Source organism: Cyprinodon variegatus, unplaced genomic scaffold, assembly GCF_000732505.1.
Source record: "Cyprinodon variegatus isolate N-32 unplaced genomic scaffold, C_variegatus-1.0 Scaffold443, whole genome shotgun sequence".
In the NCBI taxonomy this organism is placed as follows: domain Eukaryota; kingdom Metazoa; phylum Chordata; class Actinopteri; order Cyprinodontiformes; family Cyprinodontidae; genus Cyprinodon; species Cyprinodon variegatus.
In genome coordinates, this window is record NW_015150896.1 from 21,741 (window position 1) to 40,799 (window position 19,059).

General features: G+C 38.2%; 1 protein-coding gene across 11 annotated transcripts in view; it reads right to left on the minus strand.

Moving 5' to 3' along the window:
- Positions 1 to 2,485: 2,485 nt before the first annotated feature.
- mbnl2 (muscleblind-like splicing regulator 2) overlaps positions 2,486 to 19,059 on the minus strand; it is a 54,593-nt gene continuing 38,019 nt past the window's right edge. For 2 of the 11 annotated variants that reach the window (XM_015388951.1, XM_015388952.1), the window contains exons 5-9: positions 18,524 to 18,784; positions 15,522 to 15,575; positions 15,019 to 15,169; positions 13,214 to 13,249; positions 2,486 to 6,198 (exon numbers count right to left, since the gene is read on the minus strand). In XM_015388951.1, the coding sequence (XP_015244437.1) occupies positions 6,074 to 6,198; positions 13,214 to 13,249; positions 15,019 to 15,169; positions 15,522 to 15,575; positions 18,524 to 18,784 (627 nt within the window). In that variant the 3' untranslated portion in view covers positions 2,486 to 6,073. Of the gene's footprint in view, positions 6,199 to 11,660; positions 11,756 to 13,213; positions 13,250 to 15,018; positions 15,170 to 15,521; positions 15,576 to 18,523; positions 18,785 to 19,059 lie in introns of all 11 variants that reach the window. The other 9 variants (XM_015388953.1, XM_015388957.1, XM_015388955.1 and 6 more) reach the window with 9 other exon arrangements.

Sequence of the window (19,059 nt, forward strand, 5' to 3'; positions counted from 1 at the left end):
CGGCTGCCATGTTGTTTCCAAGGCTTATCGTGTGAACAAACCTATTCACATGTAATTGAGGATGTATATCTTACTTAATAGAAATACTGCAATGCGAAAAGGTGTATTTTTGAAAGTAGTAGAATGACATAGCTTTGTGCACATTTGTAACAGAAACACAACTATAGTAAGATAGAGAAAACCTACATGGGTCCTTGCATAAGCTGAGGGAGAGCTGGAGAATGAGGGGAAATGTTTCGCAGCTGAGACAGAATGAAAGCATGGCAACTGATGGAGGAAGACTAATGTACATAAGGAGACCTGAACAGGAACAATTGCTAAACTGGTAAAATTGAACAAAGAAATGGACTAAATACAGTAAGTCTTTATAGAAAACAAGAAAAAAAGGTACCTCTTGGCGCTCCAGGTTGTGTGCAGGTCTTGAATGACATGAGTTCCCTGTTAGTTCATGCTTAATTCTCAAGCCTCAGCAGCAAATTCACTTCTTCTCCACAAAACATTTCTTGTAACTCTGCTGAATATTTGTAGTTTATTTCTAAGAAAGCAGCAAAATGGATTCTATGATGTTGAGCTGAATTGATCCTGTTGCAGCAAAGCATCCCCAAACAATGACGCTTCCACCTCCATGCTTCTCAGGTGGTATATTCTTCCCCCCCAAAAAAACAAATATTTCCTCTATTATGGGGTCACTACTGTATTCAATTTATGGCTAATCTGATTCTACAGGCATGTATTTTAACCCGTTGTAGTTCCCATAATGACATTTTATTTTTTATTTTGATCTGGGAGTGAACCTGGTTGTACAAACCTGGGCGTGTTGTCATGTCTCAGCCATTTTAGTCTAATATTTTAATATTTTATTTTAAGTTGGAATAAATGTGGTGTAATTTATTCCTCAGCAGAAATTATTATTTTTAATGATATTTAACAGAACGTTAATAATTAGTTGTAGTGCTTCAGTCTTGTGGTGTTGTTACAATGATTATTTCTCATAAATATAGGTTTACTTCTAATATATTTGCAATTAACTGAATTATACAATCTCATTTATATGAGGACATTAGTAATCCATATTCCTTTTTTTGCTTAACTGCAGGGACAGGAAATGACCCTAAAATACAAATGATAGAAAAAATATACTTATGCATTAACTGTGGCCTCTACATTTTTTTTTTTTTTCATAAAAGCAACAGCTGAACTCTGGGATATTCCCATAACCATGCAGGTCTGAGTCAGCTCAATGCTGGAGAATTGTTTATTTTTACGGCTGTAGGGATTTGGGTCCAGCTGTGGGGTTTTAAGCAGGCCTTTAGGGAAAACACCAGAGCAAGGACGTTCCAGGGAAAGGATGTTCCAGCTCTGCTGGTTTCACATGATTCTAGTTTAAACACCAAACTCTAGTCATGAAATAAGACCAAACACAAAAGTTATTTTATTTTCTTTATTTCTTCCTCTCAATAGATTTTACACTATCTCGCTTGAACCAAAGAAACAACCGACTATATAAACATAAAATAGCACAAAATATATGCAAAAGAATACATTTAAAAGGATTACATTAAAACTATGATTCCAATGAGGGTCTTATTGTCATTTTAACTTTGTAAAAGAGAATATAACCTGCAGTCTGAGCTGTAGTGCCCTCTGCTGTCAAAAGCTGTGAATTACACACTCAAACTGTTCCATTGTAAGGCAATGGGACCATACGAGGCTACTACAGATCCAGGAGATAAGTTTGGTTTGCAGTCCTCCCTGTTGGCTTTCTGATGCACACATTAAAACCTTTAAGAAAAAAAAAAAAAAAGAAATAAGAAAAAGAAAAAAACACCTCAGATATAAAGAATTACATTTGAAATGAAACTCCGAGGGGATTTGAGAATTGAGACCGTTCAAGTCATCTTTTTATCTATTCATAAGAGCTCTTAAAAACATAAAACCTCAAGCACGATGGACTCAAGATAAGGCAAAGTGTTTGAATAAGCTGAGTCTGCTCAGTTGACCAACTGCTCAGAAAGTGCTTACATTTGTTTTGTTTTTTCCACCCCTCTCTTTCTCATTTAAACCATCTTATCGATAACGACCAACGCATTTCAACAAAACATCTGAAAAGGATCCAACACACATGGTTGCTGAAGGTTGTTTGGACATTTTTTTTCATTTTCCTCTTTAAAAACATTCAGTACGTTATCATTTAGCAAGTAAAGAAAAGTTTTTTTCATGCAACAATATGTCGAATTAATTACCGATGCTTTTAAAGTCTAAAGGAAGTGGGAAAAAAAAGTGCAATCCTAAAATCTATGGATAAATACAATTTAAATAAAAGTCTGTGTGGTACTTAAAGGTCCTTTGTAAGGGGAGTTTTCATCTGAACTTAATTTATAGATTATTTAGTTCTTACATATATATATATATATATTCATATGTAATCTATATAACATTGATGATTTTAAATCTAGAAGTGTTACAGTCGGTATAGAGGCTGTTATTTGCTAATGAAAATATCAGGTCACTCTCATATTCTCATCGAAGAATAAGAAATGTTCATTGCTTTACAATCTACTTTGTGTACAGTGTTCTAGCAAAAAAAGAAACAAACAGAACAAATGAACAAAAAAATCAACTTAACAATGTCATTTACAAAAATACCAAACTTTAGTAACTGCAACATTTGGTTGCCACCGCAACAACTTAATATTGTTATGAAATACTATCATACTAGAGTGAAAAGTACATCTTTTTCAAAATTTTCTTTAAATTTTTTTCACTTTTTTTTTAATCCTCTCGATAAAATGTCATCTATACAATAATCTTTTTTTTTTTTTATTTTATTCCTCCGATATCACAAGCAACTCTAGTAATATGTTTAACGCTCCTGACATCAAAATTTTCATTTTCATCCTCGTTGAGAAGGCGAGAAAGATCCAGGGGTGTTTCCAGTTCCGTTTTAGGCGCGGGCATTCTCGGGCTCACGCCACCCCCCCCTCCTGCTGCCGTGTGACTTCTTGTCTGCCGACTCGACGGAGGGCTCGATCTTTGAAGAAAAAAAAAAAAAACGACCGACCCGTGCAGAAACGTTGCACAGCTCAATAAATTACATTCATCTCAAAACAGAATAGTTTACAACATCGTTTTTGAGTAAAATCTCACGTTACTTAAGATAAGTTACAACAAAACAGGTCATTTTACTGCCTTAAAAAAAAAGGGTACGTAGCAGCTAATAAGCTAATACTGACCGATAACGTAATACCTTACAAAAGCATAATAATTCTGCCAATTTTAAATGTCATAATGACTAAAGAACACATAATTTAATGAGGATTTTGAACCATTAACATAACTATTGGAGTAGCACTAACATATATTGACCCTTTTTTTCCCTTCATTTATATTTAAATAGTTACTATTTTTGCCTACTTTAACGCTGGTGGGACAAGATTTTCATAAAATGGTTTAGAAGTTTCAGTTTAAAAGTTACTAATGTATAATCCTACACAAACCTCTTTATTTTATATACTTTATTCAGGCATCACAGAGTGAGACCATTGACTAATCATATCAATTTAAATAAACAGTTTCCTCAATTTAGCATCTGTTAAAGGAGAAAACAAATAAATTTTCCATACAAACATAAATAAATGTTTTTTTCTTCATAAAATGTCATTTTTTAACCACTAGGGGGCAGCAGAGCTAACATATGGGTCTAAATTGAGTCAGGGTTGTATTTTGGTGGGTTATTGCATGAAAATAAAGTTAATTATTGCATCACAAAATGGTCTAGATAACCCAGATATAATTCAAAATATTCTTCTCCACACGAAACCTTTAATATACTATCACTAAAATGAGATAATTAATTTAGGGGGCATCCTTAAACTGAAAATATAAATATATATACATATATATTATTTATATATATATGGCTGAATTTAGTAACACATACATTTAGTAACACATAAATAAAACTGTAATTCTTAAAAATTTACTGCGTTTGTGCTGTTTAGGAAAATATGTAGTGGATTACATAAGGGTCATGTTTGTTAATTTAAGATCAGCTGATTCTAAGAGCCAATGTTAAAATATTTATAGTTTGCAACGTATATTTAATAAGAAATTCATGCATAGATTCATGCTTTCATGCACCCATGACAATTTAAATTATTTGAAGCGTAGTTGGTAGTTAGATCACTTTGTGAAACGTGATAGAATGCAGGAGGAACACTTTTAATTGAATACAAAAGAAGAATATGTTATTGGCTCAAAAGCTTCATAGGAGTTTTGCCGACCTATTACGTTATTGGGCTTATTCCATTTAAAATGATCAAAGCCAGCTATCTGCCGTTATTAGCTTATTGCGGCTACAGGGTACAAACAGGTCACAATGTGCGTGAAAACAAACTGTTTTGATTGTGGATTGTCAGTGTTGATCAAAGCACCATCAGATCGTGCCAGAACTTTTGATCAAATGGAGAAAAATAAAAACCTAAAAAGTAAAACCAAAATAATTTAGTTTTTTTTTCTGATCTTGGCCATAAAAAAAAAAAGATATATGTGAACGTTCATTACGGGAGGCGAAGGTTCAAACACACCTTGATAGTAGACACAACACAACTTCTTTAAATAAGTCGGAATACATTTTCTAGAATAGAAACTTTCAAAATGACAGACACTTTACATACATTACACAGTTTACAATACGATGTGTTCTCACTCACGTTCCTCATGTAAACTACTGAAACCCATGTAAGAAACGACGGATACACCGTTGAAACGTCACCAGACATTCTACAAAGCTAGTTTTGATTTGTCGATCCTCCAAGCTCTCTTCCTTCAGTAAAGTCACTTGTGATGTAAAATGAGCGGTTGCTAGGCAGGTGTTTCCTAGCAACACATAGTGTAATGTCTTTCCCCGAAAAAACCCCCCAAAAGAGTCCCTACGGTTTTATCAGCCGGTGGTTTTTGTGACTCTTAGTGATCCAGCCCTGGGTGTTTAGTGTGTCGTCGATGAGCTTTTTTTTGAAATTCTTTTTTTTTTGTTTTTATTTTCTTTTTTTAGGCACTTCTACAGTTTTCTAAAATGGAAACAGGATTATCGGTGATAGTAGGGTTGGACAGGACAACCGACGGTCACAGATAGCCCTCCAGTTCAAGTTCAAGTCATCTTTTTGCTTGACGAATGTTGTCAAATGCACCGTTTTCTTTTTAATTTGTAATTTTTTTTTTTTTTTTACAAACTTTTTTTTTTTTGTGTTGTTTTCATTTAGATTTAGCACTTAAGTCCCTCACATGTCCCCCGGTCCTAAAACTTCATAAAAAAAAAAAAGAAGAAGAAGAAACTCTTCCACCAGGTTTGGAGTTACCATCTTTTGCAAGTCCTCGCTTAAAGTCGCAGTCTGCCGGCAGACCATCAGTTTCCTGATATGACACACACAACGCACACAGTCGCACGTACACAGAAGGCTTGGCATGTCTGAAGTTCACCCTCCAGCTTCGTCAAGCCCTTGGCACAGGCTCGAGCCTTTAGATTCTCCGGTCTTGACTGCATGCAAACAAGCTGGATTGGCCTCACAGCAAATAAAGGGCGAGCAGGTTGACTTTGCAGCAACGGGGAGGGAGGGGGGAGAGAAAACAAGATGGAATTTGGAGGGTGTGTGCTCTATGGCATCCTTATCCAAGCCGCAGCTTTGGCAAGATGTTTCCAGGGATAAAATGTCTGCAAGAGCTTCAGCTTCTGGGGGGGGCTGTGATAATTAATAAACAGCAAGAGGGAGAAAAGATCTCTTCTGAAATAAAAAAGCTAAACAAAAAGGGTGTGGCTGTGTAGGTGCTCCTCCATTCTCCTTCTTCAACCTACTAAAGGGTTTTCTAAAACAAGAGTAGAGATCCCACTGTGGCTATAGTGTATCTATGTATGCACTATACATAAGAATAATTGTGACTTTTCATGTGCGTATTCCGTTTTCTAACAATACATACACTATTTTTTATATATAATATATGTATATATCTTTTGTTTACTGTGTGTGAGTTACACCGGCACTGCAGTCCTCGTGGTTAAATTGAAGTGTTTACACTCTTAGCATGCAGGTTGCTGGACCTCTGGGGGAGAGGCAAGGTAGTATTTACAGAGGGGCTGTTTTGGGCTTCCTAGTGCGGCTTCGTGACGTTCCATCTCGCTCCCGACGCTCACTTCAGGATGATCTGCAAGCCAGAGAGACAAAAACAAGAGAAGGGGGAGATTATTTTAGTCGGCATGCAAAAGATTCGCCACAATAAGCTCATATCTGAGGGGAAGTAAAGTCTAAAACAGTTTGGACTATTGCACCTGATCAAAACCTATGCGGATAGCAACCGTCTAGTGTTCTTATCCATAGCTCCTTTACACATTCAGGTACAACCACAGACAATGTCTATCAATGACTTTTCATCAGATAGAAATACACAAAGTAGATTGGTAAGAACGCCATCAACGATAATCAAGAATTCTTTTGTCTTGCCTCTGATTGTGATGATCTAAACGGATCCACTGCAGCTCTGGCTGTTTGCTAATGTTGTCCTGAACCTCAACTTCTCTGCAGCCTCAGACAGGTTTTCTTTCCATAGTGGTGTTATATGACTAAGCTAATACGTTTCTTTCTGAAATATTACAGCGTCCATGTCATGTTGGCATGTTCTTTTTTGTTTTAGGCTTTTCTTTCGTTCAGTTTTTTGGTAAATAAAGCCCCTTCAGTGTTGTGTTATTAACAATAACAACAACGCATGACCGGAATACATGCGCATGTGGGCAATGCTTAAGCAAGGAAGGAGTGGGGCTTTAGCAAGTCAGCGACTTTAACCACAAAAAAAAAAAAAAACAAGTAGTGAAGATTAGTCAAGATCCAGTGTTATTTTAGCAGGAAGAATGAATTGGACGGCTAATACAGTATGAACATGGTGTTCACTGAGGCGTTGCAAAGTCTACAGTTGCTTGAGTAAATATCCGTATAAATACCAGAGGTGGGTAGTAATTAGTTACATTTAGTCAGTTAAATTTGAGTCACAATTGGAAAAAAAAGTACTTTTAGGAGTAGGTTTTCTGTACTGTGCTACTAACTTTTACTTGAGTAATGCTCTTGTAAAGTATCGCTACTCCTTGAGTAAAATCTCTGATTTCTCTGTCGTCTTTGCGTAATTTGAACTATTCCAAAATCAGTAGCTATTAACAGTGGAAGTTTGTTACTAACATATATTAAATTGTCGGATTGATTTTCTAAATTTATATTGAAAAGAAATTGGTATGAGTATTTCTGCTGCATGAATTTGTTCTTGTTTCTTCATATTTATTGCACATAAGGTCTATCTGCCAGCATCATTTATAGACATTAAATTTGATGTTATTATTCAACAGTTACTCGGTACTCTAGTAGGGTTTTTAACGAATAGATTTTTACTTTTACTTGAGTAATTTATGGGATGACTACTTTTTACTTTTACTTGAGTAATTTATGGGATGACTACTTTTTACTTTTACTTGAGTAAAAAAAATCTAAAAGTAGTGCTACTCCTACTTGAGTACAATTTTTGGATACTCTACCCACCTCTAAATAATACTGATAGTAGTGATGATAATGTTATTCTTAGTCTCTACTGTCTTGAGCACAAATTAAATTATTGATAGATTTTGTCGATTGATTAAAATCAATTAAATGTTTTCAAGTTTTCAATAAAAATGCTTTATCCAATGAGTTTTTTAAATTAAATGTAGTTCAATAAAATATTTCTCACTTTGATGACGCCTCGCTGTTTTGTATTTGGTAGGAGGAACATTTCTTTTTTTCCCTAAATGTTCTGATAGGAGGTTCAGGGGAAAATTTACTAGATCTAGAGTTGTTGTAGATCGGTTTATTTAATTATTATCGCTTTAAAGCAAAGCATTGCAGGACAGCTGGGCTCTGTTAGCTCTGTTTATGTCGACTCATCTCCCAGAGTGCTGGAATTCTATTAACCCCATCAGGATGAACGCTTCCTGCACATAAACCTATCTTATAATGAAATGGATTTTGTTCTTTTTTCATATATGCTTATAAAGTAACTATGCTGCTTTAAGAGTTATCCTCATTTCATTCTCAACTTTTACTACTTACATGCTTTCCTACCCCTGCTAAAGCAAAGCATTCCCACAGCATGGTGCTGCCACCACCATGTCCCACTGCAGGAGTCTCTACTGCTCCTCCAGTAGGGCTGCAACTAACGATTATTTTGTAAATGGATGAATATGTCGATCATTTTTTGAGATTAATCGCATAATAATATCAAAAGGTTCCTTCAAGAATTTTTTTTTTTTTTTTACAAAATCAAACTAGGTGAAACTAAAACCTTTTCACTTAAGGAGTTTTGGATAGAGAGTATTGACAGACGAAAATTATTTGTTTCATCTTAAATGCAAAATGCTCATATACTTTTTTACAATTTTGATATAATGACTCCTCTAAGTGGGTCGCTCTGTCAGCTAAAGGCATGTTTTAGAGTCTCTACACTCCAATTAACGTTTAATTGATTACTAAATTAGTTGATGAATATTTCAATAATAGATTCATCACTAATAATTTTAACTAATAATTGTTTCCTCCAGGCTGACCGGTGAACTTTGTTCTCTTTAATCTGGGCTATGAGAGTAAAATGTGCCACACTTTTCAGATTGTAGTTTGTTTCAATAAAGAAAAAAGTAAAAATATATATTCTTTTGTAAAGGGTATGGTTAAATATGAAAAATCTCTGGGACCACTATATCTTAGATCGACATATATATTTAATTTCCTGGTCACCCTTCATTTAAACTCGATTTAAGAGATAAAAACCCATATGCAACAAGAACAAAAATAGAAAGATGGACAATAATCAGGTGACAGAAACTGGTAGAGGTGGAGGAGCTGCAGGCTGCCACCCTGTTGGTTGCCCCAGGCAGAGAGCCAATGCAGAACAAAGCCCTGCATGGTTCCAGTTAACAGTTAGCATACAGCCAGCAGGACAGAAGCCGCTGATCCCTTCACACAGAACACAAAAAACAACACCCAGTGTGATGGTAGCCCTCTGCAGCCCAGGCCGAAGGAGAATTCACGTAAAATGGGGCAGGAATTCAGAGCAGCGATACCGGCCGCAAAAAGGAGGTTCCACACAGAAGATGATTTAGTTAAGAATCATAAAACCATCCGGATATGTTGCTGAATCTATGCATCAAAGTAAATCTAGTCTGCCACTAGAGGGGGCTGCAGTGCTGAAAGACTCCTGCAGCAGAAGGGATGTTACCAGGGACAAGGCAAAGGCAGCACATGGTTAATATTATGCCTCAGACATGGAGTGATGTGATTGGCTCCTTCATGTCGAGTCACTTTGATGGTTTTGGGGGTCGTGAGTTGACCAGACGCTGAACCTTTCGCTCTGTCTGCCACAATCTTAGGGGTATGCATTAGTTATATCCCTCTTCAAGTGCATTTTTTTAAAAATAATCTTTTTTTGTCTTGCTTATATTTAAAGGCCTGAATAAGAAACTGCCAAGATTTTAAAAACTGATTTAAATCAGATGCAAGCAAGTGAAAACACTGACCAATGCAACATGTGCTGTCATTAAGAAAGAAAAACCCTCTGTATTTGATAAAACCTCATGACTGGGACAAGAGGAGTAAAACAAGGCGTGGACTGTATGCAGCACAGCTGATAATGAGGATGATGGTGATGATGTGCCTCCGTACTGCTGGGTGGGAGAGGAGGAGGAAGAAAAATAAATAAGGGAGGCAGACAGCGAAGGCTGACGTCACCCTTTTCTCCAGCTCCTTGTCCCACATGCATCTTTTAAGAGTGGCTCTGCTTCCTGCTGCTACTGCTGCTGCATGCCAATTACAGGAAGAGACGGTGACTCACAGGAAGTGGCGCTCTGCTGGTCTGTGAGGGGCAATACGACATCGGATTGTGATTAACGGGGATGGAGATGGGATGAATAATTTCTGTTTTGGTTTGTTTTTGACCCAAAAGGTTAGTCTAATCTGTTCTCATCACACCGGATACCTGCATCTTTTGAAAGATCGTTAAAAGATCGTCGTCATATATTGGTATAAGACGGGGAACGTTTTCTGAATGTCAAGGGGGGAAAAAACTAAAAAAAAAAAAAAAGAGAGGTTCGCATTAACATGTGGAGCACGTTTTCTGCGTGTCCTCAGAGCACCTCTGCACAGATCCAGCAGTAAATGACTGCCAGCTGCAAGAGAGAGAAAGAGAGAGGCCAGAGCGCCGCCGCCGTCCTGAAATTTCCAGGTTAAAAATGGGCCACACGTGTTTCAGCCTGGCAGTCGAACCTGTCCCTCCTTCCGACGCTCGGCAACAGGAGAATCATTGGGAGGCCGTTTATAGACAGCTCTGATTGCTTTTCCTGTCTGACCCTAACAAACGTATCCTGGAACTATTTTTCCCATTTGATTTATCCCTTACTTTTAATTCCACATCGATGAAAAAAAGCAAAAGACGAGGAAACGGGTATACGACTCAAACCAAATATTGACAAACAGTGATTTTTCTCTCACTGTTTGACATCAAATTACAGTTTAATGTTTGTAAACATCTCAAGGAACCAAAATAAAATCTGTTTGCAAAAATTAATAGTGCAACATTGGGGAAGCTTTCAAATGTAAGAACTATAATCCAACTGTGCAGCACAACAGTAGCACCCTGGAAAATTTCCCAATCTAGATAAGTCAATTTTTCTTAAATTAAGTGCATTTGTTCTTGAATTGAGGAGGTAAGTGACACACTTTGCTAGTGAAACAAGACAATTTACATTTAAAATAAGAAAAACAAAAACAAATGCATTGTCTTATTTCAAGTGCATATTATCTAATTATCTTATTTTAAGAGTAAAAATGCTCATTCCATTGGCAGATCATCTTATTTACCAACTCAAATTAAAGGTAATTACACTTAATTTAAGACGTTTCTACTTATTTCTGGATTGTTTTTGCAGTGCAGCATCATAGGTTTTGCTGCAGAAGAGACTGGTGCACTTCACTAAATAGACGACAAATGGAGCAGAATTGTAAACAGATAATAAAGTTATGGAAAAGCTCTGATCAGTGCCTCAGTATAATAATGAGAGAATAAATGTGCATAAAATAAATAAACCTCCTTTACTTTAGCATTCAGCACACGTTTAGCAAAACTAAGCAAACTAAAACTGAAAATGCTTTAATTTGATGCAAAAATAAACTGTTTTGTTCTGAAAATATCTGGTTTTCAACTGTAGATTAAATGCAAGCCTTCTGCTCGGATGCGTGTTTGCGGTGCAGATGATGTCCCCTGCTGCAGATGGAGAGGCTTTATTATTTTTAAGACAAGAAGAGTAGAAAACAAATGACAAGAACATGCAAAACAAAACAAAAATAACAGGAAGTGGTGCAACATAACACAAGTACTACTCGCAAATGTAGGAGCTCTGAAGAAGTGCCTTGCGGATTTTAATGGGAATACGAGACACTGGTTTCGCTTCAAATTGGGTGGAAAACAGACACTAGCTGTGTGCAGCCACATGGATGATTGGAGTATGGTTAAGCTGCAGGTTGTTTCAGCACAACTATTAGGAGGCAGTACTTATTCAGAGCTCCAGGGACTGATGAAAGAAAGCTTTAAAAGGAGCAAACCTGATTGGCTGGTGCTGTTGCTGCGTAGGGGACACTTGTGGCAGGAGTTGTTGCTGCAGAGACAGTAGCAGGCGTAGCACTGTACATCATTGGGACTTTGTTTTTTTTTTTTGAGGAGAAGGAAGGAAAGGGGGAGGAGGGAGGGGGGAGCAATGAACAGGTAGGTGGAGCGTTATGGCAACCATGGTAACAGTCGTGGAGCGTGTGTCGACGGCAGCGTTTTGTCGATGTTGGTGGATGTGGTGAGAGAGGGAGAGAGCCAGCGAGCCATCGTTAGGGTAACGCCGGCAGATGGCATGCAACCATTCACAATGCAAAGCGAGGAGGACAGATAGAAAGAGAGGAAGAAAAGGACAGCATGGGAGGAAAAAAAATAAAACAAGAGGAGAGAAGCTGATTACAATCACAGGTTTAGGAAATTTATACGGCAAATCAGTTTTAGGTCTTTCCCAGAGAAGTTGATACGAGACGCGTGTTGTGATGCTCCTTTTAAAAAGAGTTGGACCGACCCACTGAGCAGCAGGATGACGCCTCACAGCCAATGCCAGAGCACATGCAATTCTAGGGAACTTGTTAAAACATGGTAAAAGTAGTTATTTATAGCTGGTGCCTAGCAAATAATATCCAGATCTCTTAAACCTTTTCCCATTTGTTACATTGCAGCAACAAGGAGGAGAATTTCATATTTTTGATGAGTAATATCTGAGCTTTGTGGAAAAGTGTCATAATAAAATAAGATATCACACTTTCAGGATTCCAAAAGTCAAATAAATAACCCAGGAAAAGGCCAGTTAGGGGATAGATGCATAGCTATCCTGGAAACAACCAGTTAGATACAATTTGGCTAAGATCACGAAGAATCTGCACATATTTAGTGACCAAATGTGCAAATCTCATAAATAAATCCCCAAAAAACTCCAGAAAAGGTTGATCAAAGCCACATCTTCATTTCTTTCTTTCAAAACAAGTTTGATAAAACTATTTATTTTTCCTTTCTGCTTCCAAATGGCAAAACCTTGAGGTTTTTCTTTGTAGCTGCAACGTGACAAAATTGTGGTTTAAGTTCTAGAGGCGTGAATACTTCTGCAAGGCGCCATAACTTTGGTTTTAACAATCATCTCATTAGGGTTCAGGTTATGTGTATAACTTCTCTGGGAAACTGATTTAAATTTCCTGGTTAACACAGCACAGCAGAGGCTATATTAGAGCTTAGGAAACACATTTGATCAGCACTTTAATCATAAACAAAACAGTCATTAGCAACAGAGTCGGTCAGTAGGGAAATAAGAGCTTTAAGCTGCGACTCCTTTAGGTGATGCACAGTGCAAATAAAACGTTTGAGGGCAAGGAAATTAAAAGTTTGATGAGAAAAAATATATCTGTAACCGTGTTAGCACCACCTTAAGGGGTGGCACAGGGTAGTGAGGATATTTTGTCTGACCTGTAAGAGCTGCAGACACCATTTCCCTCTACATCAGCCTTAAGCTTGTGTGTTTGTGTGTGTTAGAGAGAGAGAGAAAGAGAGAAAGAGAGAGAGCAAAATCAGGACCTACCAAGACTGCTAGCAGGGGTCATGCACAACACTGACCCTGTTGTGTTTAAACAGAATAGGACAGATAGAAGGAGTGAGACACAGAGGGGAGGGAGAGAGAGAGAGAGAGGAGGGAAGAGATGGGTTAATTGAGGAGGAGGAGAACAACAAAGTTAGACAAGACAAAAACAAAAAGCATCAGTCAGCTCAGATGCCACAGTTACCGCGGTGATGCCAACTAATAATGAAAGCCAAAAAAAAAAGCAAGCGGAGGCATTCTATTTCCAGAGATCTGCATTAGTGGGAGGAGCTGCAGCTAAGGCAAACATCCAGTCTCTGACTTTAACAAGTCTGACTTTAAGTTCAACTTTATATTTCTGCTGGAAAATGAATTTGCAGAACTGCTTTATAAAAACTGAGGGGAGGATATTATTTCAATGAAATATAGAGATGTACATTTTGTTTTAAATAAGGGGAAGAAACACAAATCGAAGAGGTGATGGGAAAAAATCAAGATAAAAATCTCTTGTGGGTTTAGTTTTCTATATTGTTTAAGATTAATTGAGATAAGTGGAAAACTTTTCTACACTTTCTTCACTTAGCCATAGACTTTTTTTAAACCCTTCATAAAGCTTAAAGATTTGTTATTAAAATAATAATAATAAAAAAAAAGATGATTCAATGTGGCTGCTACAGCTGGAGTAAGCTCAGCCATACTGCTTTCCAAAAGTATTCAAACCCTTTAGAGAAGTTCTGCTTTAGTTTGAAAATCCAACATATTTTTATCAGGAATTTATGAAATGAATAAAAAACAGCTTTGTAATAACTCTAAATGGGTCTGAGAGTAAAACTTCCTTTCAAAATGTCTCATTATTAATAAAAAAAAGACATTGTTTTTGCCAAGCGGCTAAAGCTACAGTCGGATTGGATGATGAGGATTATCGGAAGGTAGAATTTCTTTAAAGGGAGAGATTTGGGCTTTGACTAGGACATTCTATCAAATGGATCTAAACTATTTCAGCCCTGTCTGCACACTGGGAGGTTAACCTCCATGCATGTCTTTGATTTTTTTCCTGCATTTAGCTTCTATCTTCTAGTAAAGTGGGATCCTGATGCTGTCCCTGCATCGCCTTAACGATATGCTGCTACTAACAGAAAGATCATCAAGGTTGAATTGAAACACATTTGGAATTTTATCGGGTAAAGAATCGAATTCTGGTCACATCACACCAGAGCACCTTCTTTAACATCTTTGCTCTGATTTGTGCAAAGATGTTCCCATCTCCGATCATAAATAATTACACAGATTTTCCCTGTTTTTTATTAAGCCAACCTTCTGGAGGTGGTAAGCTGTGTATATAATTTAAAGCAGAATCCTTTTTTGGTAAACAGTGTTTTATTCTTCTTCTATTATACAATCAATCACCAGTTTGTGTTGGTCTGGCACATAAAATCCGGATACAACTTCTACAGGTTTGTGGTTGTAACAAAAAAAAAATTCTGAGAGGGACGGTATTAAGTCTGAGATCAATCTAAAGCCTGTTTCTGCTTGTCTTTATTGTCTATGGTGTCTGTGTGGGGGTGAAATTAGCATATTTTTAAAATATTAAAATATTTGAGAAAACTAGAAAAATTTAAGCAGTAAAAATGCAAACTTTTTGGGGGGATTCTCTGGTCTAAGGCATTTCCTTACAGGAGATAAACCAGAGTTCCCCTTAACAGCAGCAAACAGACTTCCATTGCAGCCATCGTTGCTAAGATCTACGCATTCCTAACCGTGCATCTGTCTGCAGCTGTGTCCCATATGCATGAAGTGAAAGATCTTACCTGTGGGAAAGAAAGCAGGCTGCTGGAGCTGCGCGTTGGCCAGCGCCTGCTGGTAGTGCAAAACACTGGGGTTGAACAGAGAGCTCGCTCCGTTGCTCTTCTCAAGTGCTGGTCTCTTTGGTAGGGGCTGGAGGACACCGTGGGGGAACGCCTTGCCACACACAAACAGAAGCACAGACTTTGAGACTTCAGCCTCACTCAAATCAACAGCAGTGTTATTGTAAAGTGTTAATTCTTTTCTCTCTATGCAAGTAAAAAAAGCAAGAAATGGAAACACATTAAAGAAAGTAGCAGGGTAGCTGGAATTATTTTAGCTTTACGTTCATTACTGCAAAACACAATCTAGAAAATCCACAGGTGATCATAAATGATTAACGTCTACACAGTAAAAGTGTCTTTTACAGGGTTTCACAACAACAGAAGAGCCAAATTAAATTCTGCGAGTGGCTACAAGTACAATTAAAGAAGCTACATGCAAAGCAAAAGGTGAAAGGTCCAAGTACCAGGTCTACAGTTGCCTCGAGGGGTCGCTTCATTGCTTTGGCAGTCGACTGAGTCTTTAATTAGCAGGCAGCGAGCACATGATGGCAGTGGGCCAATGGGATTCAAGCGTATTAACATACAGGTAACAGCAAGCAGAGGTGCATCATGGGGGACAGCATTGCATTGTGGATAGGTGAGAAGGAAAAAAAACAAAAACAAAAATAATCTGAATGCCAGTATACCACATACAAAACAATAGGCATGCACATAAACAAAAAAAGGTTTGTTTTGTTTAACTTTAAAGAAACATAGCTACTATTATAATTAGTACAAAAGCAAAAAAAAAAGCTGCTATATTAACCTTTGGTTAAAAAGCAATTGTCCAAGAAGTATCAGATAATTTTGGAGAGCTATTCTGGAACTGGAAATACATCGGATTAACAAAGCTGATTACAATCAGTGAATATGTGACCTTTATGAACTAACTGATAGAAAAGTGTCTGAGTGTTTCAGGTTAAAAGAAAACCTTCAGAATAACTAGCAGCCGAAACACACACACAAAAAAAAAGGTTTCTAAGTGGGGATATTTGAAATAAGCATCAAACCCATCTCTGTAGTGCTGTCTGGCGAACGGTTAAAGTAAACCGTAAGGAGCACAAGTTGGAGTTTCACAACAGAATGTGGAGCTCTGTTTATTCCAAATCTTACGTTAAAAAAGAAAAAAAAAAAGTCCAAAAATCTAACTTGCACTATGCTAACTAAAAGATTTTTATTTTCCTAATCCAAGCGAATGCCGGGGCAGGAAAAAAATAAATAAAAAATAAGACATGAATACGATGGTCCATGCACAAGCCTCTTGCTTGATGTATGTGGATTTTCTCATTCTGCGCTTGCATAGGTATCCTGCTATTAGCAACAATGCATTGCTGATGGGCTGCAGTGTTAACAGGCCTCAAAACACTGGTTAGTTCAAATGAAAGATGGCTCTATTAAAGTGAGATGACAGGCAAAGATGGCTGCATTTGACTTGTAATGAGGTAGAAGATCACAGCATGGCAAAAACAACACAGCGTGGCACTGGTTAAACAACTTACTGCATCCGCGTCGGACGATGTAATCTTATCTACTGATCGCTGTGGGATTTTTTTTATCCTATTTTTAGTGCCGCATCTGCACAGATTTTTTTTTTTATGGATCTGCTTCAATAAAAGTGCTGCAGCTTAGGCTGCAAGCTCAAAGACAATTGGATTAAAGGTGCTGACTAAACAACTTGTTGTCCTTAGCTTAACCCTCTTCACCTTTAGCACAGACTGGAAACTCTAAAGGGAGCTTGGGAATCGGGTAATAAAGACGATAAACTGTATGAGGGTTGCATGCTATAACGATGAAGCAGCCGAAACACAAGCCACACAAGACTAAATTATGATACTAAAAGAATCGGTGTGTTTATTTTGGAGAATCGCAGAGTCTTTAAAAAGTATTCAGAGCTGTTTCAAAAAAAAACAAAAAAACTTTCAGTGTATTTTATTGCTGAGAAGCGGAAGGAAAATTGATTCGCAGTTTTAACCCTTTACTTTCACACTAATAACTGAGCAATTAATTTTTTATTCAGCCTCCCTGCTCTACTCTGGAACTGGAATACATAACCAGGACTTTGACTAGACCATTCTAACTCGTGACTCAAACCAATTCAAAAGCTCTGAAATCGTCGGTCTATTAATTCCAGCCTACAGTATCCCCACAGCACAATGCTGCCACTAACATGCTTCGCTGAGGAGACTGTATACTATACTATAACTTAACCCTACTTTAAACATCTCAACTTCATCCCTGACTTGTCTGTTGTGTTGTTTGGTCTTTATAATGCCGTTTGTTTATTTATCTTCTCCAACAAACCTTAAAGCCCTAACAGCTTGGTTTAAACTGGGATTAAATAGCACACAGATGGACTAAGGGAACTGGTTTCCTCAGATTTGATCAAGTTAGATAATAGAAAATGAAATGAAATACAAATGCACGACAAAACTGTGCTCTAGTTAGCGTTGGCTAACCACATAAAACGAGACAAACTGATGTAACATAATAGGAAAACGTTTAAGGGGTCTGAAAACTTTTGCAAGGCTGTATAACACTGCGTGGGAACAAATCCAGCCAACCTGCCTCATCATCCACACCGTGGGTTCATAAAGGAAAGAGAGGGACAGCAAGCAGCAATGGAGCCAGCCAGTGAGAGGTACAGTATGTGCAAAGGTTGTAAAGCATGCCCATGCCATGGAGGAAAAGAAAAGGGAGTCAGTCAGCACACTGGGGCAGTGCAAGGTGTGCAAGTGCAGTAGCCAAAGGACCAATCAGAGGAAGCCACTCCATGCCTCTGGGGAAACAGCCAGAACTGTATGCAGAGTTGTTTTTTTAAAATATTTTTTAACATCCTTGTCTACCTTTTCCCCCCGTCGGTGGGGATGACTCAACCTAAAGGAGGGTGAAACTCCCACCCCGTCATGCTACATCCATCCCTGATTCAATTTGCAAGTGATCTGCAGAGAACTGCACTTATCACTGAGAGCAGTAAAGAGGGTTGGAGGGGGTTGAGCCGACGCATTGTCTCTGGATGAACCAAGGGCATTGGAAAATAAAAGAAGGCTGCAGTGAAATAATAACAGATTGTTCTTGCGGCGTCAACGCTGATCTGTTTAGGTCTCACTAAACCCTGTTTGTTGTATACAAGCGCCTCTCTTTGGAATGACTATTGTTGGTGAATTGTGCTCTAGAGTGTGCTGGAATAAATCAACAGAGGACGTTTAGTGCAGTAATAAAGCAGGGCTCCACATTGCGTGATGCTGTAAGCGAGAGGTGTTTGAAGTTTTTCTAAGTGAAGATTAAATAGTAAAAAACTTCCAGAAGTCCCCAGAATAAACAGAAAATAAACATTTGATAGTGTTTGTCACAAAAAGCTGTAAACATAGAGGGTTATTATCCAGATAGAGTTATAAAAGGAGCCCTGATGGTGGTGTGGTGATCTTACCATGGCTGCAGCTGTGGCCGCAGCTTGGGCAGCCACAGCCGTCTGGTTGGCCTGGTGCTGGGCGGCCTTAATTTTAGCCTGCAGGTGGGCCGGGGGGTGAAAGTACTTGCACTTCTCGCGGGAGCAGCGGCTCTTGATGTAGTCCATGCACACGGTGACCGTGTTGTCGCTGGTGTCGATCATGGGGCTGTCGCTCGGGTGAGCGAAGCGGCAGTCCGTCTCGCCGCGGGCGCAGTTGCCCCGTTGGAATTCGCGGCAGACCTGGAGGAGAAGGTGGGAAACAAACAAGGCGTCAGGCGAAAAAAAATATGAAATATCTTTTTTTTCCTTTCCAAAGCTGGAACATTATATACGAACGTTCATAACAAATCACGCCTACATGTTTGTGCAAAAGTTGCACGCACGTGAACGTGCATGTTGGCTCTTTTTTGTGTGTGTGTAGGAGTGTGTACGTGTCTCAGAGGGATACAGCTTAATTAAAACCAGCTTCATTCAGTTGCTAAGTGATGGCACTCCTGCAGAAAAACACATACAGG